This window comes from Aethina tumida, chromosome 4, assembly GCF_024364675.1.
Source record: "Aethina tumida isolate Nest 87 chromosome 4, icAetTumi1.1, whole genome shotgun sequence".
Taxonomy (NCBI): Eukaryota; Metazoa; Arthropoda; class Insecta; order Coleoptera; family Nitidulidae; genus Aethina; species Aethina tumida.
The window spans coordinates 25,503,203-25,520,152 of record NC_065438.1 but is presented as its reverse complement, the minus strand read 5'-3'; the positions used below and the strand labels follow the sequence as shown (position 1 = coordinate 25,520,152).

Below are 16,950 nucleotides of genomic sequence, written 5' to 3'. Positions count from 1 at the left end.
CATATAATAGAGAAGAATAGAATAGAAGTTATAGTCGTCTTCATTTAGAAGAGTAATCTGGCTTCATTATTATAAATGTTAAGGGACTTTGTCACAATATCATATTTAGTAAAAAAGTAGCCAAAACGTGATATTTGGTTTCATTGAAAAATAATGGAAATAAAAATTTACATGTATTTCAAATTCATTGGTTTAGGAAACCGAAGACATTCATCACGATTATTTAGAGTTGCTGCCCATACAATTCCCTCCAGTCTATTAATCCAATTTTGATTTTTTCGGTCACACACCCCGTTTAATTAATTTCTGAGTCACTGGATATGCGTATCGGCAATGTTTTGGCTGTGGTCACGTGGTGAATATAGAGGAAACGGCATTAATTCGCAACGTTTATAGTGTACGACATGCAAAATGGCATGACTGCCAGTGCTTTAAACAGGCGGATCAATAATTTAAACTGATACAGTGCTCTATTATTACAAACACTTTCCCTTTTAAGTACATGACGTCGGACCGAGTTCGAATATTAATACTCTCTAACACCACAAAGGAACAAGGCAGAGGGAAAACGATTGCTAATATGCTTAATAAATCAATCAATATTGCCTTGAGAAGTAATCATCGTTCATAATGTTCTCTTTATTGTTTAGCTTTGAACGTTTCGATGGGGCTTTAACTATATCTTTATTATCGGGATGTTTAACACTGAGGTGGAGAAAAATGTGGCAAACCTTATTTTATATTGTTAAGGACGAATCAATAACTTAAGTCAACAAGTTGCTTCTCATTTTTGTGTTACAATTAAGCACTTGAGTTTAAGTGAAATTATAAAAGTTAAGACATGATGGGAAAATATGGTAATTGGCTAATTTTTCAACGAGATTCAGTTCAATATTCATTAACATAAAATTATTCCTTTCCATTATCTACCAATTTACTTTGTGTATTTGATAAAAATTGAAAAAATACGTTATTATATTAACATTGTTAAACTTATAGTAGAATTGATGAATAAGTGTAGCATAAAATTTCAATAAAATTAATAAAATTGCAGTATTAAATTTCAAAGACAATTTCTCTTTGTACATAATTGCATTTCAAGTCAAGGATGTGATAAAAGCACATAAGTAAATAAAGATGTTCACCCTCGACGTTTCATAATTCCAAAAGAATAACCAAATTATAATGTGATTTTTAAAAAAGGGGCTCTTATCTACGAGGGTTAAAGTTAAAAAATGATGGACTAAAGAAATTTTAAGGCAATAACTAGTAATAGTTGGCCTTTAATCATGACACAGTTAGGGGGCTAAAAGTGTGCAAAATTTATTAGGAAATTTATCAACATTAGCCGCCCCAGAAAAAAAAAACTATTTTAAGGCATCGAACGCATAGTGTGTGTATAAAACATGACGTGAAAAGTTATAGTGTTCCTGAAGAGGAATAAATTAAGTAGGAAACTCATTCTATCACGCGAGCTTTAATTAATTTGTTTTATTTTTACCAAACACGTATTGCAGAATAAAGAACGGTTCGAAACTGTCGTGGATACAATTACCACGTTAATGAAATGCCATAAAAATATCAACAGAAATTACGCAATTATGATTCATTCAACCCCTCGATGTGACAATTTAATAGGAAGTAAATCATATTGACAATAAATCAATAATTGAATTTAAGGGGATGAAAATTTTCTTTCATATTATTAAAACGTGTAAATAAATGTGGAACAATAGATACTCTTAAATAACAAATTTTAAATATATAAAAAGTATATGTTTGTTATTTTCCATGATATTTTCATTAAATAGAAAGTAAATCATATTGATCAATGAACGTCTTTAATAGTGTACAAATTTTCTTACATCGCTAAAATGTGTGGAAATAATAATGGACACAAAAGACTCTTTATACAAATAATCTTCAAGGTAACCTTTAGTTGAAATAGCTAAATAATAAAGATTAGTTGACAAAAGATATACATTGTTTTATTTTCCGGAATACTTTAATTTAATAGGAAGTAAATCAAATTGACAATAAATCAATAAACGTCTTTAAGGGTGTGAAAATTTTTTAATACTATTAAAACGTATCTAAAAAATAATGGTCTCAAAAGAAACTTTTTACAAAAAATGCTATTCTAAGTAAACTTTAGTTTATTTTTTTCCAAAATACAATACATAAATCAACGAACGTCTTTAAACGTGTAGATACTATCTAATATTGTTAAAACGTGTATGAACAATAATGGACACAAAAAAAAACTTTTTACAAGTACTATTCTAAGTAAGCTTTAGTTGAAATGGTTAAATAATAAATATTAATTATTAAAAATATTTTTATTTTACAAAATACTTTAAAAGGAACTAAATCATATAAACAATAAATCAATGAAGATCTTTACGACGTGAAAATGTTCTAATACTATATAAACAATAGTGGACACGAAAGAAACTTTATACAAATACTATTCTAGCTAAATAATAACGGTTAAATGTTAAAAAATATACATTTTTTTTTTTTATTTTCAGAATACGTTATTTTAATATGAAGTAAAAAATATAGATAATAAATCAATGAACATATTTAAAAGTATAAATACTGTTCTAACATAAGTAGTCTTTACCACCAAATAATAAATATTAAGTGTTAAAAATATGTATCTCCTATGTATGTTCTAAGTAACCTTTAATTCAAATATTTAAATATTAAATAATATATACTTTTATTTATTTTCCAGAATACGTACTCTAATAGAAAATAAATCATAATGTCAATAAATCAATGAAGGTCTTTAAAAATGTGAACATGGTCTAATACTATTAAAAGGTATCTAAAGAATAATGGGTATAAAAAAATCTCTATACAAGTACTGTTCTAGGTAACTTTTAATTAAAATAACTAAATAATAAACGTTAGGTGTTAAAAAAACATATTTTTCCTGATTTGCCATACTTTAATTAATCTAAAGTAAATTATACTAACAATAAATCAATGAAAGTCTTTAAAGACTTAAAATTTTAATAACTAATCTTGACATAGCTAAACGATAAAGCTTAAATAATGTTTTCTAGAATTTTCCAACATGTTGCAAGTTATTACAAATTGTTCCAAATGCATAATTTCCCATTTCATATTATTATTTATATCAATCATTCTACTGACAATATTTTATTAAATATATATTTTAATTGATTTCTTTTAGGAATTCATTCACTTCTTAAATATATTACAAGCAAATAATTTATTAGCTTTTATGTCTCGATTTTATTAATTTTATTTTGAGGAGGAATAATTATTTTGTTATTATTATTTTTAATATTAAGTAAGAAATTATTTAAAAGAATAACAGAAGTTTTTAATCTTGATACATATTAATATTAAAATGGTAGTACCGATAAAATCCATTTACAATTACTGAAACTGGAATCGGAAATCAAAGGAAATATTTTTTGAACGGTAGCCCCGATCCGTCGTAATTAAATCAGCCCATTTAGCGCATGGTGGATGGTTAATGTTTGCTTTCAGTTCGTGAAGCCGAAACGTACCTTTGAGGCAAATCAATTAGGGACTAAATGTATGCACCTCTGGCTCTAGATAAAGCCACCAATTCCCTTGCAGAACACAGTATCCATATAACACACGTAATTATTTAGATGATCAAATACCGGGAATGTGGGTAAATAATAGAATAAACATAATCTATTTCGTCAATAGAGAATGTGTTTGTGTTGTGAGAAGTTACGTTTGATGAGGAGCTGGCAAACTTCAAACTTTATAATTTTAACGTAAATGTGCCCTAAGCTTTTAATGAAAGCTTCTGTTATTCTCGCCATATTCCTCCAATTAATTATTAATATGTGCCTACCTACATTTGTGCTGTATTTGCGTTAGAACACCTTAAGATTTTATGATTTTCAAAAGTAAGTAAAATATGTAAAATTGCTTGTGAGTTTGTAAGGCAGATGTATGTCTGAAAAGTTTGAAAGACATTATATGTTTTAGATAGAACTTTTCCAATATATTTAGTATTTTTTTAAATCCATTATATAGTTTATTGACAATTTTATAAAGTTGTATTTCATAAAATTTTATTACAGCATCAATTCAGTAATAAGGTTTATATACGAAAGCAATATTAATTAAAATTATATACTCTGTTTTATTATATAACAGTAGGTTAGGTTTAATTATTCCGCATTCGCTCTTCCATTTATATTCTAAAATATAATTTAAAAAGAAAATGAAACTAATTGTAGATAATGAAGAATACTTAAACACCTCAACATAATTTAAAGGGTCCTAAAATTGAAATAATGTGTAATATCTTAATTTTTATTTTGTACAATTTTATATACATACCCAGATAAAATTGTTTTTTACTATATATGATAATAATTACATTATTATACTATTATTATTTTTTCAACATTTTTATTAGGTACAATTTAAAATAAAAACATTTTATTAATTTTTACTGAAGAATACATTTATTATATGGTTGTTAAATTTTGGTTCTCTAAAATTGTAATAATATATATTTTACTGGTTAAAATTTTGTAATGTTACGGAGGTAGAATTTAAAATGAAAATAAAAAACTGTTTCATCATTTATTTCTCTTAAAAATTAGACATGCCTTGATTCGTCATATTTAGAATTGAAATACTTCTCATTTTAGCAGTAAAATGTTTATAATTTAAAATAATTTTGATAATGAAAAAAAAAAAATAAATAAATAGACTGAAAAATAAAATGGAAAAATACATATTTTACTATTTTCTATTTTTTACAGAAGTATACGTTTATTATTTCGCGGTTAAATTTTGGGGTTCTATTATTTTATTAATATACCATTTAGTGGTAAAAATTTTGTAATATAATTATTTTATTATATTGGTATAATTTAAAATAAAAATGTATATAAAATAAAAAAAATGTTTCATCATTTATTTATTTCTTTTAGTGAATTAGACATATATTAAATTGTCGTTGAATATAAAAATGAAATATATTCATTTTAGTAGTCAAATTTTTGTAATATTTCTATTTTTGTTATAGAAAATTTAAAACAAATACATTGGTAAAATGAAAAAAAAATATATTTTCCATTTTTTCAGAAGTATAAGTTTGTTATATTGTTGTTAAATTTAGAGGTTCCATAATTTTAAAAACACACATTTTAGTGGTCAAAATTTTATATTAACTTTATTTTATTTTAGGTACAATTTAAAATAGTAAATATACACACAATATATGTAATCTAAATTAGATAATAATTTTTCAATATTACAAAATATAAATCAATATTCCACAATTAGCCTCAATAATAATTCCTTTCAAATTAAAATAAAATATTTCGCAGATACTGACAAAGAATATTGTTCCAACAAAATCCCAGATTTATTCTGTCCCCTCAAATAAACGGTGCAACTGATAAAATTGAAACGTCCAAAACGCTCAGATTTCATCCCCCCACAAAACCGCTGTCAGGGAGACCTCAGTTTTAAAATAAAACGAGACTCCGAATTTACCGTATCAGCAAGTTTTCGCATAATCAAGTGGCACAAAGACAGAACTGCTATCGGCTCTCTACACATTAACCCCTTTCACATACAACCCATGCATGCAACGTAGCTGTCGCACGTATCGATACGGGCAACGTATCACCACATCGGGAGATCTGTGCCAGGGGGATGGTTTTTCAAGGGGGGAAGTTGGGGGGCGAGCGTTGATTAGCTCATTTGGCTGCTATCTAAATTACACGGTAGTCAATGAAGTCAATCAATAGCTTCGGTATATATACGCATGCATATGCGCTCAGCACACGCATCGGAGATGCGAAATAGGTAGGGTGAGAATGCAACCCTTTTGTTAGAGGGTTGGGAAATCCTATTGGATATTTTACAATATACATAATGTACGTTATGATTTTACGATGATAAAATATTAAATAGATGTTTATGAAATTATTAAAAAAATCTTGAATTCATGAAAATAGTTGACATGCACTTTAAAATAAAATAAAACAAAACCAAGTGGAGCGGTTTTATGAATGAATGAACTAGTTGGGGATGCAGTAATGATTTATTGAAAGACTCACCTGACAAAAACGTAGAGAAATCCGTCGAGTTTCCTCCAATTTAGCCCTCCATATATTCAAAATACACAGAGAATTTATTCAGGTACAGAGTTCGCGACTTGTCTCGCGGACAAAATAATAATTCTAGCCTAACATATCACAATTATCACAACATTTACTAACAAGGTACTACCTAATTTTTAATTTTAAAACGAAATTAACGCGATGCCAGTGTTCGGCTGCATTTCTCTGCCTAAAACAATCAATTTTAGTTCTGTAGTTTTGTACACCGACATCCGTTCTTGCACCTTATTGGCGCATGACAGAATTCACCTTATCGCGGTCGCGATGGATGTTTTTTGTTTGATGCGGAAGGGTGCGCAGCGGTAGGCCAGGCCATCCGGGATACGAACCACCCTCACGAGAAATGCAGGCGTTATCAACCCTCGCGGAAGTCACGGGGGTAGTAGGAGTGGGGGTGGTTAGATGGCGCGCGGTTCTGATGCGTGCACGTTGAATTTTCGACGAGGGATTTCACTGCGACGCGCCGGAGTCACGATCACCCGCCGCCGGATTGTGACCGAACTGTGGGGTTGAAAGTTGGTGTCGATCACAGTCTAAGGACACGGTACGGCTCTTAAATTGCCGAATTGATGCTCGGCAGTGCTGTAAGTTTAAATTTTATGTTCGCCGGTTTACCGACTTTCGGTTACATAAGACGAATTTTAAGATGCAACTGTGAACTGAATTGAGTAGAGTGAACAGGAATAGAAATAGAACCAATAACGTTGTTGAAAATAGCATTTATTTAACAAAAATATTTTTAAAAAGCTCACTTAAATTACAGTTAATTAAACATAATATTTTATCAAAAAGTATTTACTTAATATTGAATATTAATTTCAAATAGCTTAATGAAACAAAATATAATATCAGAAAATAAAAAATAAAATAAAAACCAAATAATTACATAAATTAAAAGTTATATTTATTTTAATAAGCCCTCTTAAAAATTAAGTACCAAAAAAACATTGTTTATTCTTTTTTATATTACACTTTAGGAATAAAAAATTATGTATATTAAACCAATAACGTCATTGAAAATTATCTTAAATTTAAAGATTTATTTTAATAAGCACTCTTGAAGAACCGGTTAATTAAATATAATTTATTATCAAATAATAAAGAAATAAAATAAAAACTAAATGAATGTGTCGGAAATACAAAATTTACATGTATTCAACTAATAAAATATACGAAAATTTACATTTATTTAAAAACATATTAATAAACTGTCTTAAAAAATATGTAAAAAATAATAATAGTTTATAATTATATATAATATAAAATATAAATACATATATTTATATTATACATAAATATATATATTATATTCTAATTCTACAATGTCGTTGAAAATTATTTTAAAAATATTTAGATTGATGAATAAAAATATTCAGATTAAAGAACAAATTAATGACGTAATAACTGTTAATTAACGTAATATACTGTCAGATAATAAAAAAATAAGAACCAAAAAAATCAGTTTATAATTTTATAATACGTCTAGAATAAAAAACAACATTGCTGAAAATAGCATTTACTTTTAAAAAATTATTATAACAAAATGAAGAAAAAAAAAATAAGTTGAGTACGAAATGATCATTGTTTTATTTGTATTACATTCTACAGCCTTTATTGTTATATAAAATAATATAACAACATTTATCATTATACAAACATCGGAACTTACAATAAGTTACTATTATAAAAATATTTTGAATTCGAAATGTGTCAGTTTCTTAGAATTTATCTTTAATTAATATATTTCTGTTGCAAATTTATTTTATATTACATCTTTTAGTAAGATAATATTTATAATTTAAAAAATAGATTAAAATATTCAACAATGAAGGTAAATTCTTCCTAAATAAATTGAATTTTATGAACAAAGTTACATAGTAACAAATAATATCAATTACTTAATTTTAATAAAAATGTCTGACCTAAAGTTTATTATATTTATTTTATTAATTTAAGTGGACATGTTGGCTCACAATTTTCTGAATCCGGACCTGTTGATGGAAAAATGTTCACAGAACACCAGAAAATGTTCATAGTGCCAACATAAAGAAAAAAAATTGTTTAATAATTTTAAAATTGTCTATGTTTATTAATTTAACCTGTTAATATTTACTAAATTTAGTTTAATTTTATTTACGGTGAATCATAGTCTCTTGATAAATCGTTACTTAAAATGAAATAATGTCATAATTGTTTGCGGAACGCACTACATACTTGTCAACTAATTTGACAACTGATGACTCAAGTTGTTTGAAACGTCAGTGTCTTATTTGTTTTTAATTTTTTCCAAGATGATTTACGCCTAATTAAAGAAATTTACATAGTTAAAATAAAAGGTAATAAAAGGGCACTAATTGGCTAATGATTTACGGTACCTTTATAACCGTACTTTTTTTACTTTTTATATTATTGATTAATTGACGTCAATAACTATTCTAGAACAACAAATTTAATGGTGTAGCTTTGTTTAAAGTAAACAATACAAAATCAAAATCATGGAGGCTGCACCAAGGCTTCCTATGATATGTTTTAACCTGTTTGTCAGCCCAGAACCCACCTCATTTGAATCAGCATTAAAACAGGTACTGTTATACACTAACTTTGTGTTCTTTTATGTTACATGGATGTTGTGTTTTAGTACATACAAGTATTTTACAATGAAGATGCTGAGAGTTATGCTACTGAAATTCACACATTGGAAGGATTGAGGGCAGCAGCTGTAAGACCTACTACGGATGTATCGGGATGTGAAATTTTAAGAAAGTACTACTGTCAGTTACACTTTCTTAAATCCCGATTCCCTATGGAAGAGGGTCAAGCAGCTTCAGTCTCATTCACATGGTAATATAAATTTTTATGAAATAAATATTCTTATCCCACTGCTCACAGACGAACATTTTTAACTATTTATATACCTTTATTAATATATTATTTTAATATTAGCAAATTTATTTTCATGTAGTATTTATATATCTCTTTATTTTGCGTTATTATAAATAATTTAACACAAGCAAAAAATAATATAATTTATTAAGCATTCTAAATCTGCTTTAATCATACCATCACCTTTGATCAAACAAATAAATAACACATTTTTTAGGAAGGACAATTGTTCAACTACACAATGTACCATGAATGATATTAGATTTGAGCTTATGTGTGTGTTATTCAATATAGGTGCTTTACACACGCAGTTGGGTGCAACTGATCTTAGATCATCTCCAGAGGGCATGAAAATGGCTTGCACACATTTTCAATGTGCTGCATGGGCTTTTCAAGTAGGTGTTATTTAACTAATTTTTTTAATAAATCTGATTTAATTTTGGTTTTAGACTATTAAAGAAACATATGGACAAATGGTGGGATATATTACTTCTCTCATTGTAATTCAATTTTATCAACAAGTTTGTTTGGCTCAAGCACAGGAATGCATTCTTGAGAAAAGTATGCTCGACAATCGTAAGGCTACAAGTATTGGTAGGTATTCTCATAATTTTAATACTGTTTTACAACAAATGAGGGGAGACATAATATCTATAAATATACTATTTAAGGACAATAAATATGCAAAAGAAATAGCACACATTACTGTACTAACATTAATTAAGAAAGGCTTATTATACTATATTCTTTCTACCATTATTCATTTTATACATAAAATAATTTCTACTTTAATTAAATCTTAAAACAAAAGCAATGTGAAATGTAGCTAATTACATAAACAGGACACATTTGAAAAATGTATATTTGCTAAATAATTTATACTAAATTTACAGTACTAAACAGTGAAACAATGAAATATGGGCAATGGTCGTTTAAAATTTAAATTCGACATTCAGTTAGTAACAACAATTTATCTATATTTGATGCTTTTTGATGTTTTAATTGAGACTACATGCTATTTTACAAGTTTTCAATTGTATTTGGATCCAGACTTTATACTAGCCAATCGAGAATCTAGACTTTATTTTGTTTTAACTAACTTTTGATGCATGCTTCATATCATCATCCATACATCCATAGAACTCATAAGAAGTTTTTGTCTGGGATACATATTTTTATTAAGAGGACGATTTTAGTCTTCTTCAAATATTCTTTTTTGATACTAATGGTTTGTTTACTGAAATATATCCTTGCAAGTTCCGTTTCTCTCTTCTTTGGGTGGAACGTTTCCTTCTCACTGAAAGTGAATTTATTCAATTATATAACATAAATCCTACTAAGAATAAACTTTTATTATTAAGAGTTCTTTTAAATAGTGTCACAAAAAGTAAATATATTTGAATATGCTGTTTCTTTGGCCAACAAAATCAGGTTAATATATGTTATGAGTAACATCGACTTTAAAAGAAGTGTAACGAAATAACAGAAAAAGGTATAGAATATTGGAATATATTTTTTATACTGACTGGACAAAATTTGAATTATATCCTTTTATGAAATATCTTCAAAATATTGTATTTTAAATTTTGTGCTATTTCTCTGACCAGCACTGTATATAAAAATAAATAACATTGATAAGTGTCATTTATCAAATTCTAATTGAAATTATAGAATACTTAAAATATTTCAAAAAGGGGTGGTCAAAATTTGGGATCAAGTAGAATTTTTTATGAAGAAAATACTCAAATTTAAATTTCAAAGATTTGTTTTTTTTTTCATATATCCGTAACCTTTAGTTCACTTGGGTTTAAATTTGGTAAGTGTTGTTCTAAAATTCATACATACAACTTAATATTATAAACTTTTTTTATAATGATACAATACCAGAGATTTTGAGGAATTCTCCTTTTTCTCGCATTATTTTTAAGGCCAGTGAATATTTCTTGAAACTATCAAGTTCTACTTATAACATTGAACAATTACATGAAAAATTTGAAAACACATATACTGAATTTAGTAAAAAACAAGAACTAGACTGACTGGTATCTTCAATTCGTAAATCTATGCATTAATTCAAATGGGAAGCTCTTTGAAATGTGAATGAAAATTATATTTATTAAATTAATAAAAAAATACCCTAAAGGACTTTATTATACTTAACCAAAATTATTTGATTTGCTGTCTGAAACTCATTTTAATTTTTTTCAAATATTAATATTGAAATATCTTACGATTAAATAATACCAAAAGGTTAATAGTTAGAAGCACCTTGAATAAAGGTATATGCCATTTTCATATTAAAAAATATGTAAATATTTAGATTTAGATACTAAATTGAGCTGTTGTAAGTATTATGTGTTAAGAGACACTATAAAAAGAATTCGATAATAGTGTAGTAAATGGTTTCAAGATGAACAGTCAACAGATAACCAATAATGTTAAAATTATAGAGAGAAATGCACTTGGTAAATATTTTCAATATTTCATTATCTATTCATATTTAATAAGAGATACGGCCAGCAACTACCATTATTTTGGTTCCCAGAACAATATCTCCCATTTTATGTTTGAAATCTGGAGAAATTCAATAACTTCTAATCTTTCTTTAGCGAAAGTGGCAGTCCAAGTGCGTGATTATTATAGATCCGCTCTAACTATAATACAAGGCCAAGGAGAAAACAGTTTACATTTTATACTGACTGCCAAAACTATAAAGGAGTGGACAAACTACCTGTCATTCAAAGTAGCCTACCACAAATGCATTGCCCTGCTCTTCCAAGGGCAACAGGCTGAAGAACAGCAAAAAATGGGTGAGAGGGTGGCCTTCTATCAAGCTGCATGTGAACAATTGGAGGACGCTAGAAAGATGTCATCATTCTTCAAAAACCAACAGGATATTGCGGAGGCCTTAAGTTTCACGTTGGATATTGTGGAAGGAAAAAGAAAAGCGGCCAAAAACGAAAACGAATTCATTTACCATGAACAGGTGCCCGCCAAGGAAGCCTTGCAAGAAGTTAAAGGCGCCTCTTTGGTAAAAGGTATTCCATTCAGTGTTAATGATCCTGATGTAAGTGATTTTGTTCAGTAAAGTTGTATCTATTTAAATAATTATTTTAACAGGTGTCTGGCAATGATATATTTGCACGTCTTGTACCAATGGAGGCTCACGAGGCAGCTTCTTTGTACAGTGAAAAGAAAGCCCAACTTATTAGACAACTTGGCGAATTGGTAGAAAGTAAAGACCAAGCAGTTGCTGAGTTTATGTCGTCTATGCAATTGGATTTTTTGAATAAAGTAAATTAAACAACATTAATGGTATTTAATATAATTATTATACTTTTATTTAGGTACACACTGCATCAGGAATACCACAAGAAATCGTGGATCGAGCGGCAGCTATCAACGCCAAACCAAATGCCACTCAGGATCTTATTGACGCCATGGGGAAACTATCCAACATTTTCCATGAAGTTGAGTCAATGTTGAATGAGATTGACGCACTTTTGAAAGAAGAAGAGAACAGCGAAAAAGAATATCAAACATTGATGGGGAAGCGACCTCCCAGCATAATTGCTACCGATCTGGCTCGAGAAGCGGCCAAATATAGAGAAGCACACGCCAAGGCGAACGATTCCAACCAAACTTTGCACAGAGCAATGACTGCTCATGTGGCCAATTTGAAAATTCTGTCGCAACCTTTGAAGGAACTTCAACAACAGTTACCAAGCATTGACTTAAAAGATCGTAAGTACATTAATTTATACGTTGACTTAGAGGATATTTATTATTTGTAATTTATAGCAAGTATAAATCAAAGTGTGTTAGTGGAATTGGAAAGTTTGGTGAGCAAGGTTGAAGAAATGAGAACTCAAAGGTCTTTGCTTTGGGCCGAATATCGTGAAGCGCTGCACAATGATGACATTACTAGTATTTTGGTAACCAAACAACCTGACGAGAGTTTGGAGCACCTTTTCCAACAACATTTAGAGAAACATCAAAAACTGGTAGGTGATTATTAGTTGATTGAAGACATTTCGTTTATTTTCATATTTTCATTAGGTTAAGTTATCAGTTATTTAGGTTTAGTTATTACATTTCATTATTAGATCATTTAGAGGTTAAATTTTTGTAAAAAATCACAGTAAACAACGTGTAAAGTATAATACCTACAGTTGCATCCAAAAGTGAACAAAGAGGTTTAAAATTGGTTTTGTGATGTCTTTTTATTTAATTACAGGCGGACTTAATTAAACAAAATTCCACAGCCCAAGAAAATATCAAAAAAGCTCTAGTTGAAGCTTATGCTAATTCTTTAAATACAAGACGATTCGTGCAAGACATTATCCAGAAGAGACAAAACACTATTACATCTTTGGTCACATCTTACGACGCATACGACGATCTTCTTGCTAAAGCAAACAAGGGTATCGAATTTTACACCAAACTTGAAACGAACGTCACAAAACTATTGCAAAGAATACGGGGAGCTTGTAAAGTCCAACAGGAAGAAAGGGAACAAATGTTGTCAAAGACGGAGCCTCCGAAAGGCGAATATATACCGCCTGCTGTTCCTGCTTCAACAACTCCCAAACTGAAAGATTATTTGGAAGCTAGAAAAAAGAATACTATTAGTGCATACGATTCTGCTATGCCTCAATACCCTACAGCTAATTATCCAGTTGATGCTCCAACATGGTCACCAGGAGTGAGGCCAGCTCCTCTGGGATCGGAAGTTAATGATCCACTTCCATCCGCTAATACACAAGAAGCTTATAATTATTCAAATACGGCTCAGTATTACAATCAAGCTCCCACAGCAAGTTACAGTTATCCAGCGTCTAACATGTATAGTTCCCAAACGGCTTACAATCCCGCAGACTCTAGACAAATACCATACAGTTCTGCACAAGCCGCAAGTTATAACACAACAGACAGTAGCATTCAGAATCAAGGTTACAACACTCAAGAACAAAGAATTACAGCCCCTCAGATACCTACTGATCTAACTGCTGCTGCTGCAGGATACAGCACCCCAGATGCAAGTGTCGACTATGATTTGTCAAATCGTATGAAGAAGCTCTTAGGTTCTTCGCAATCGACAGCAAACACACCTTATAACCCTCAACAATATTCTTACAGCAGTTATACTCCCCAAAACTATTCGCCTTCATACAGTTTCCAAAGTAATTCTTCAAATACGACTACTCCCTCTCAGCAACAACAATCTTACGAATATGATCCAACTAAAGCATACACTTCAACCACCAATTCATATCAACCTATCTCGAGTCACACACCTGGTGTAGCTAGTACATATTATCCAACATCTAATAGTTACACAGCTTCAAGTGGTTCTGCTTCTTATTTGCCAACTAGTACAAGTGGTTATGCAAGTCAGTACGGTACTGACGCATCAAGTGCAAACAACAGTTATCAAAACTTAAACAATTCTGCAATGGGTTCTTATCAAAATCCCACCAATTATTCCACTACTGTAAATCCACCTGTTAGCAGTACACATCAAAGTACTAACACTCCAAATTACCAAACTCCTGTCAGTTCCACCCAAACATATCAATACCCTTCAAGTGCGTATAATCAGTATAATACATACTATCCCCCTGGGTATGCACCTGGTTATACTAATCAAACAGGATCTGCATCGGATTACTCGACTCAAAACTACCATACACAACAATATGCAACATCTGTTCAACCAAACTGTTCTGCTGTAAACAGTTCCACTTATTCGTCACCAACTGTGGCGACGTCAAGCTCCAATTCATCAACCAATGAAACTGTTCAACAATACAATTACCCCCAGAATTATCAACAGTACCCATATGCCAATCAAACTTCAGAACAAACTCAAACTCCTGGAGCATACATGGCGAATCCAAATTACTCGGCATATAGCTATTACCAGACCCAAAATTATAACACTCAGCAAGGCTATGGGCAAACCACCCCAACACCACAAACCCCTCAACCAGTACAAACCCCACAACCTTCTCCGGCTCCAGCCCCTACCAAGGTAGATTCAAATATTGACCTCCTCACCGGCTTGGACTTCAGCATCAATCAGACCCCACTTGTTCCACAAAACTCGGTCTCAACGTCCAGCAGCGTTCAACCAGAACCACCAAAGCAAGATGTTCCCGTGAAAACAACAACAGTTGTAGAAAAATCAACACCCGAGGTTCAGAAACCGAAAACTCCCCAAGTTAAAATATTGCCCAGCAAACCGTTGAACAACGAAGAGGTCAAGAAGCTGTTCAGTCAAGAGGTTGAAAAATTCGAAAAGTTCGTCGACGTGTTGCCGAACAAGACGTTGAGTGGCCCCACTAATTTAGACTTGAAGTGGAAAGAAATACAAGATAAACAAGATACCGATGGGCAAAGGAAAATCATATCGGTTGCCAGATGCTATCCCATGAAGAACAGGTTTCCCGATATTCTTCCTTACGATGCTTGTAGAGTTGAACTGGTGGACTCCAAAGATGACTATATTAACGCCTCTTTTATTAAGGTTGGTTTCAGTATAGGCATCTAAAATAAATTAAATAATTAACATTTTTGTGAATTTAGGACATTTCTCCATATGCTCCTTTGTTTATTGCCACCCAAGCACCGATGAATTCGACTTTCGTCGATTTTTGGACAATGATTCGTGAGCAACAAGTAGAGTTGATATTTTGCCTTTTAAATGATAGTGAGGTAAGTCATAAACAAGTAACCAATTAAGCAATAATGACGTTGATTGATATTTTAGATTGGAAGTGATATATATTGGCCGAAGGAAAAGGGCGTGAATTTGAGTGTGTCAAATATGGTGATATCTTTACAAAGCGTGATACCGAAAGCTAATTGGACTGAAAGACTGATTTCTATATCTATACCAGAGAAACGTGAATCGTGGGTTGTGATGCATTTGCAATTCACCTCATGGCCCGGAAGGTAATTATTAGAACGTTTTACAATATATTTTATTAATGTCATGATTGTTTAGTTTATTCCCCACTTCTGCTGAACCATTCGTCGCCTACAACAAGGAAATGATAAGCTTGTACCAGCAGCAACGGAACTTAATGCATCCAGTTGTTGTGCATTGTTCATCAGGAATTGGAAGAACTGGACTAATTCCACTATTAACAGCAGCAATATTGGACGTAACTAACAATCCAACATCCATTCCCGATTTGTCTCAACTAACGATGAAGCTTTCAAATTGCCAAAAGAATATCTTACGCGATAGAGAACATCTGAAATTTGCATATGAGGCGTTCTTGTGTTACATGAAACAACTTGTTATGCAAGGTACCTGTTTATTTAAAAACAATCTTAATTACTTTCTTACATAATTATTCAATTACAGATAAGTTAAAGAGCAAATTAAAGGACGTCGTAGTGAATGAAAATTCAGAAGTTGCACCGTCAGCTGAAGTCAAAGAAGTAAATGTTGATCCACTTAGTTCTTTGGATCCTTTTTGGGCAAGCAAAAAATAAATTTCTTATACACATATAAGTATTATGATCTTAATAATATATTTGTCTTTAGATATACATACAGCATATTGTTACTCTGTATTTATTTGAATTGTAAAAATATTTTATTAAATTTAACTTTATCTATATTTTATTCTACTGATTCATTTGTTAATCTCAAATAAAGATTAAATGGCAAATTTATTTCTTGTTTTATTTTGTTCCTTGTAAAATTTAAAGCTTGCATATAAGTCGTGTATAAGCTTTATTGTAGATGTACCTTGCTATCTAACTGATCTAACTGTGTCGTATCATAAACCCATAAGTAATTTAATATTTATTTTCTTTATAGCCTTTATTTGTTTATGATTAACTTTATAATTTTCCTCATTTAGTTAATTTCATATATTTATGGTTA

The 16,950-nt window shown here is 30.2% G+C and overlaps 2 protein-coding genes across 2 annotated transcripts in view; one reads left to right on the top strand and one right to left on the bottom strand.

Annotated features, from left to right (window-relative positions):
- LOC109596043 (zinc finger protein chinmo) overlaps positions 1–6,210 on the bottom strand; it is a 100,239-nt gene extending 94,029 nt beyond the window's left edge. The window contains exon 1 of the mRNA XM_049966661.1: positions 6,102–6,210. The gene's annotated coding sequence lies outside the window, so the exon portion shown is untranslated. The remainder of the gene's footprint in view (positions 1–6,101) is intronic.
- Positions 6,211–8,412: 2,202 nt separating this feature from the next.
- On the top strand, positions 8,413–16,736 carry LOC109600580 (tyrosine-protein phosphatase non-receptor type 23). Its single transcript, XM_049966646.1, has 14 exons — positions 8,413–8,500; positions 8,604–8,746; positions 8,803–9,005; positions 9,265–9,442; positions 9,497–9,641; positions 11,657–12,114; positions 12,168–12,341; positions 12,395–12,791; positions 12,849–13,051; positions 13,285–15,576; positions 15,636–15,764; positions 15,820–16,004; positions 16,057–16,364; positions 16,423–16,736. Exons 2-14 carry the CDS (start codon positions 8,660–8,662, stop codon positions 16,551–16,553), a joined length of 4,890 nt encoding a protein of 1,629 aa, XP_049822603.1. The 5' UTR covers positions 8,413–8,500; positions 8,604–8,659; the 3' UTR covers positions 16,554–16,736.
- Positions 16,737–16,950: the final 214 nt, after the last annotated feature.

Bases quoted from the DNA above. Each gene is read 5' to 3' on its own strand.
- LOC109600580 (XM_049966646.1), top strand. From the start codon at position 8,660: ATGGAGGCTGCACCAAGGCTTCCTATGATATGTTTTAACCTGTTTGTC. The intron at 12,792-12,848 runs GTAAGTACATTA...TGTAATTTATAG, and splicing joins AAGCATTGACTTAAAAGATC to CAAGTATAAATCAAAGTGTG. The intron at 15,765-15,819 runs GTAAGTCATAAA...TTGATATTTTAG, and splicing joins GCCTTTTAAATGATAGTGAG to ATTGGAAGTGATATATATTG.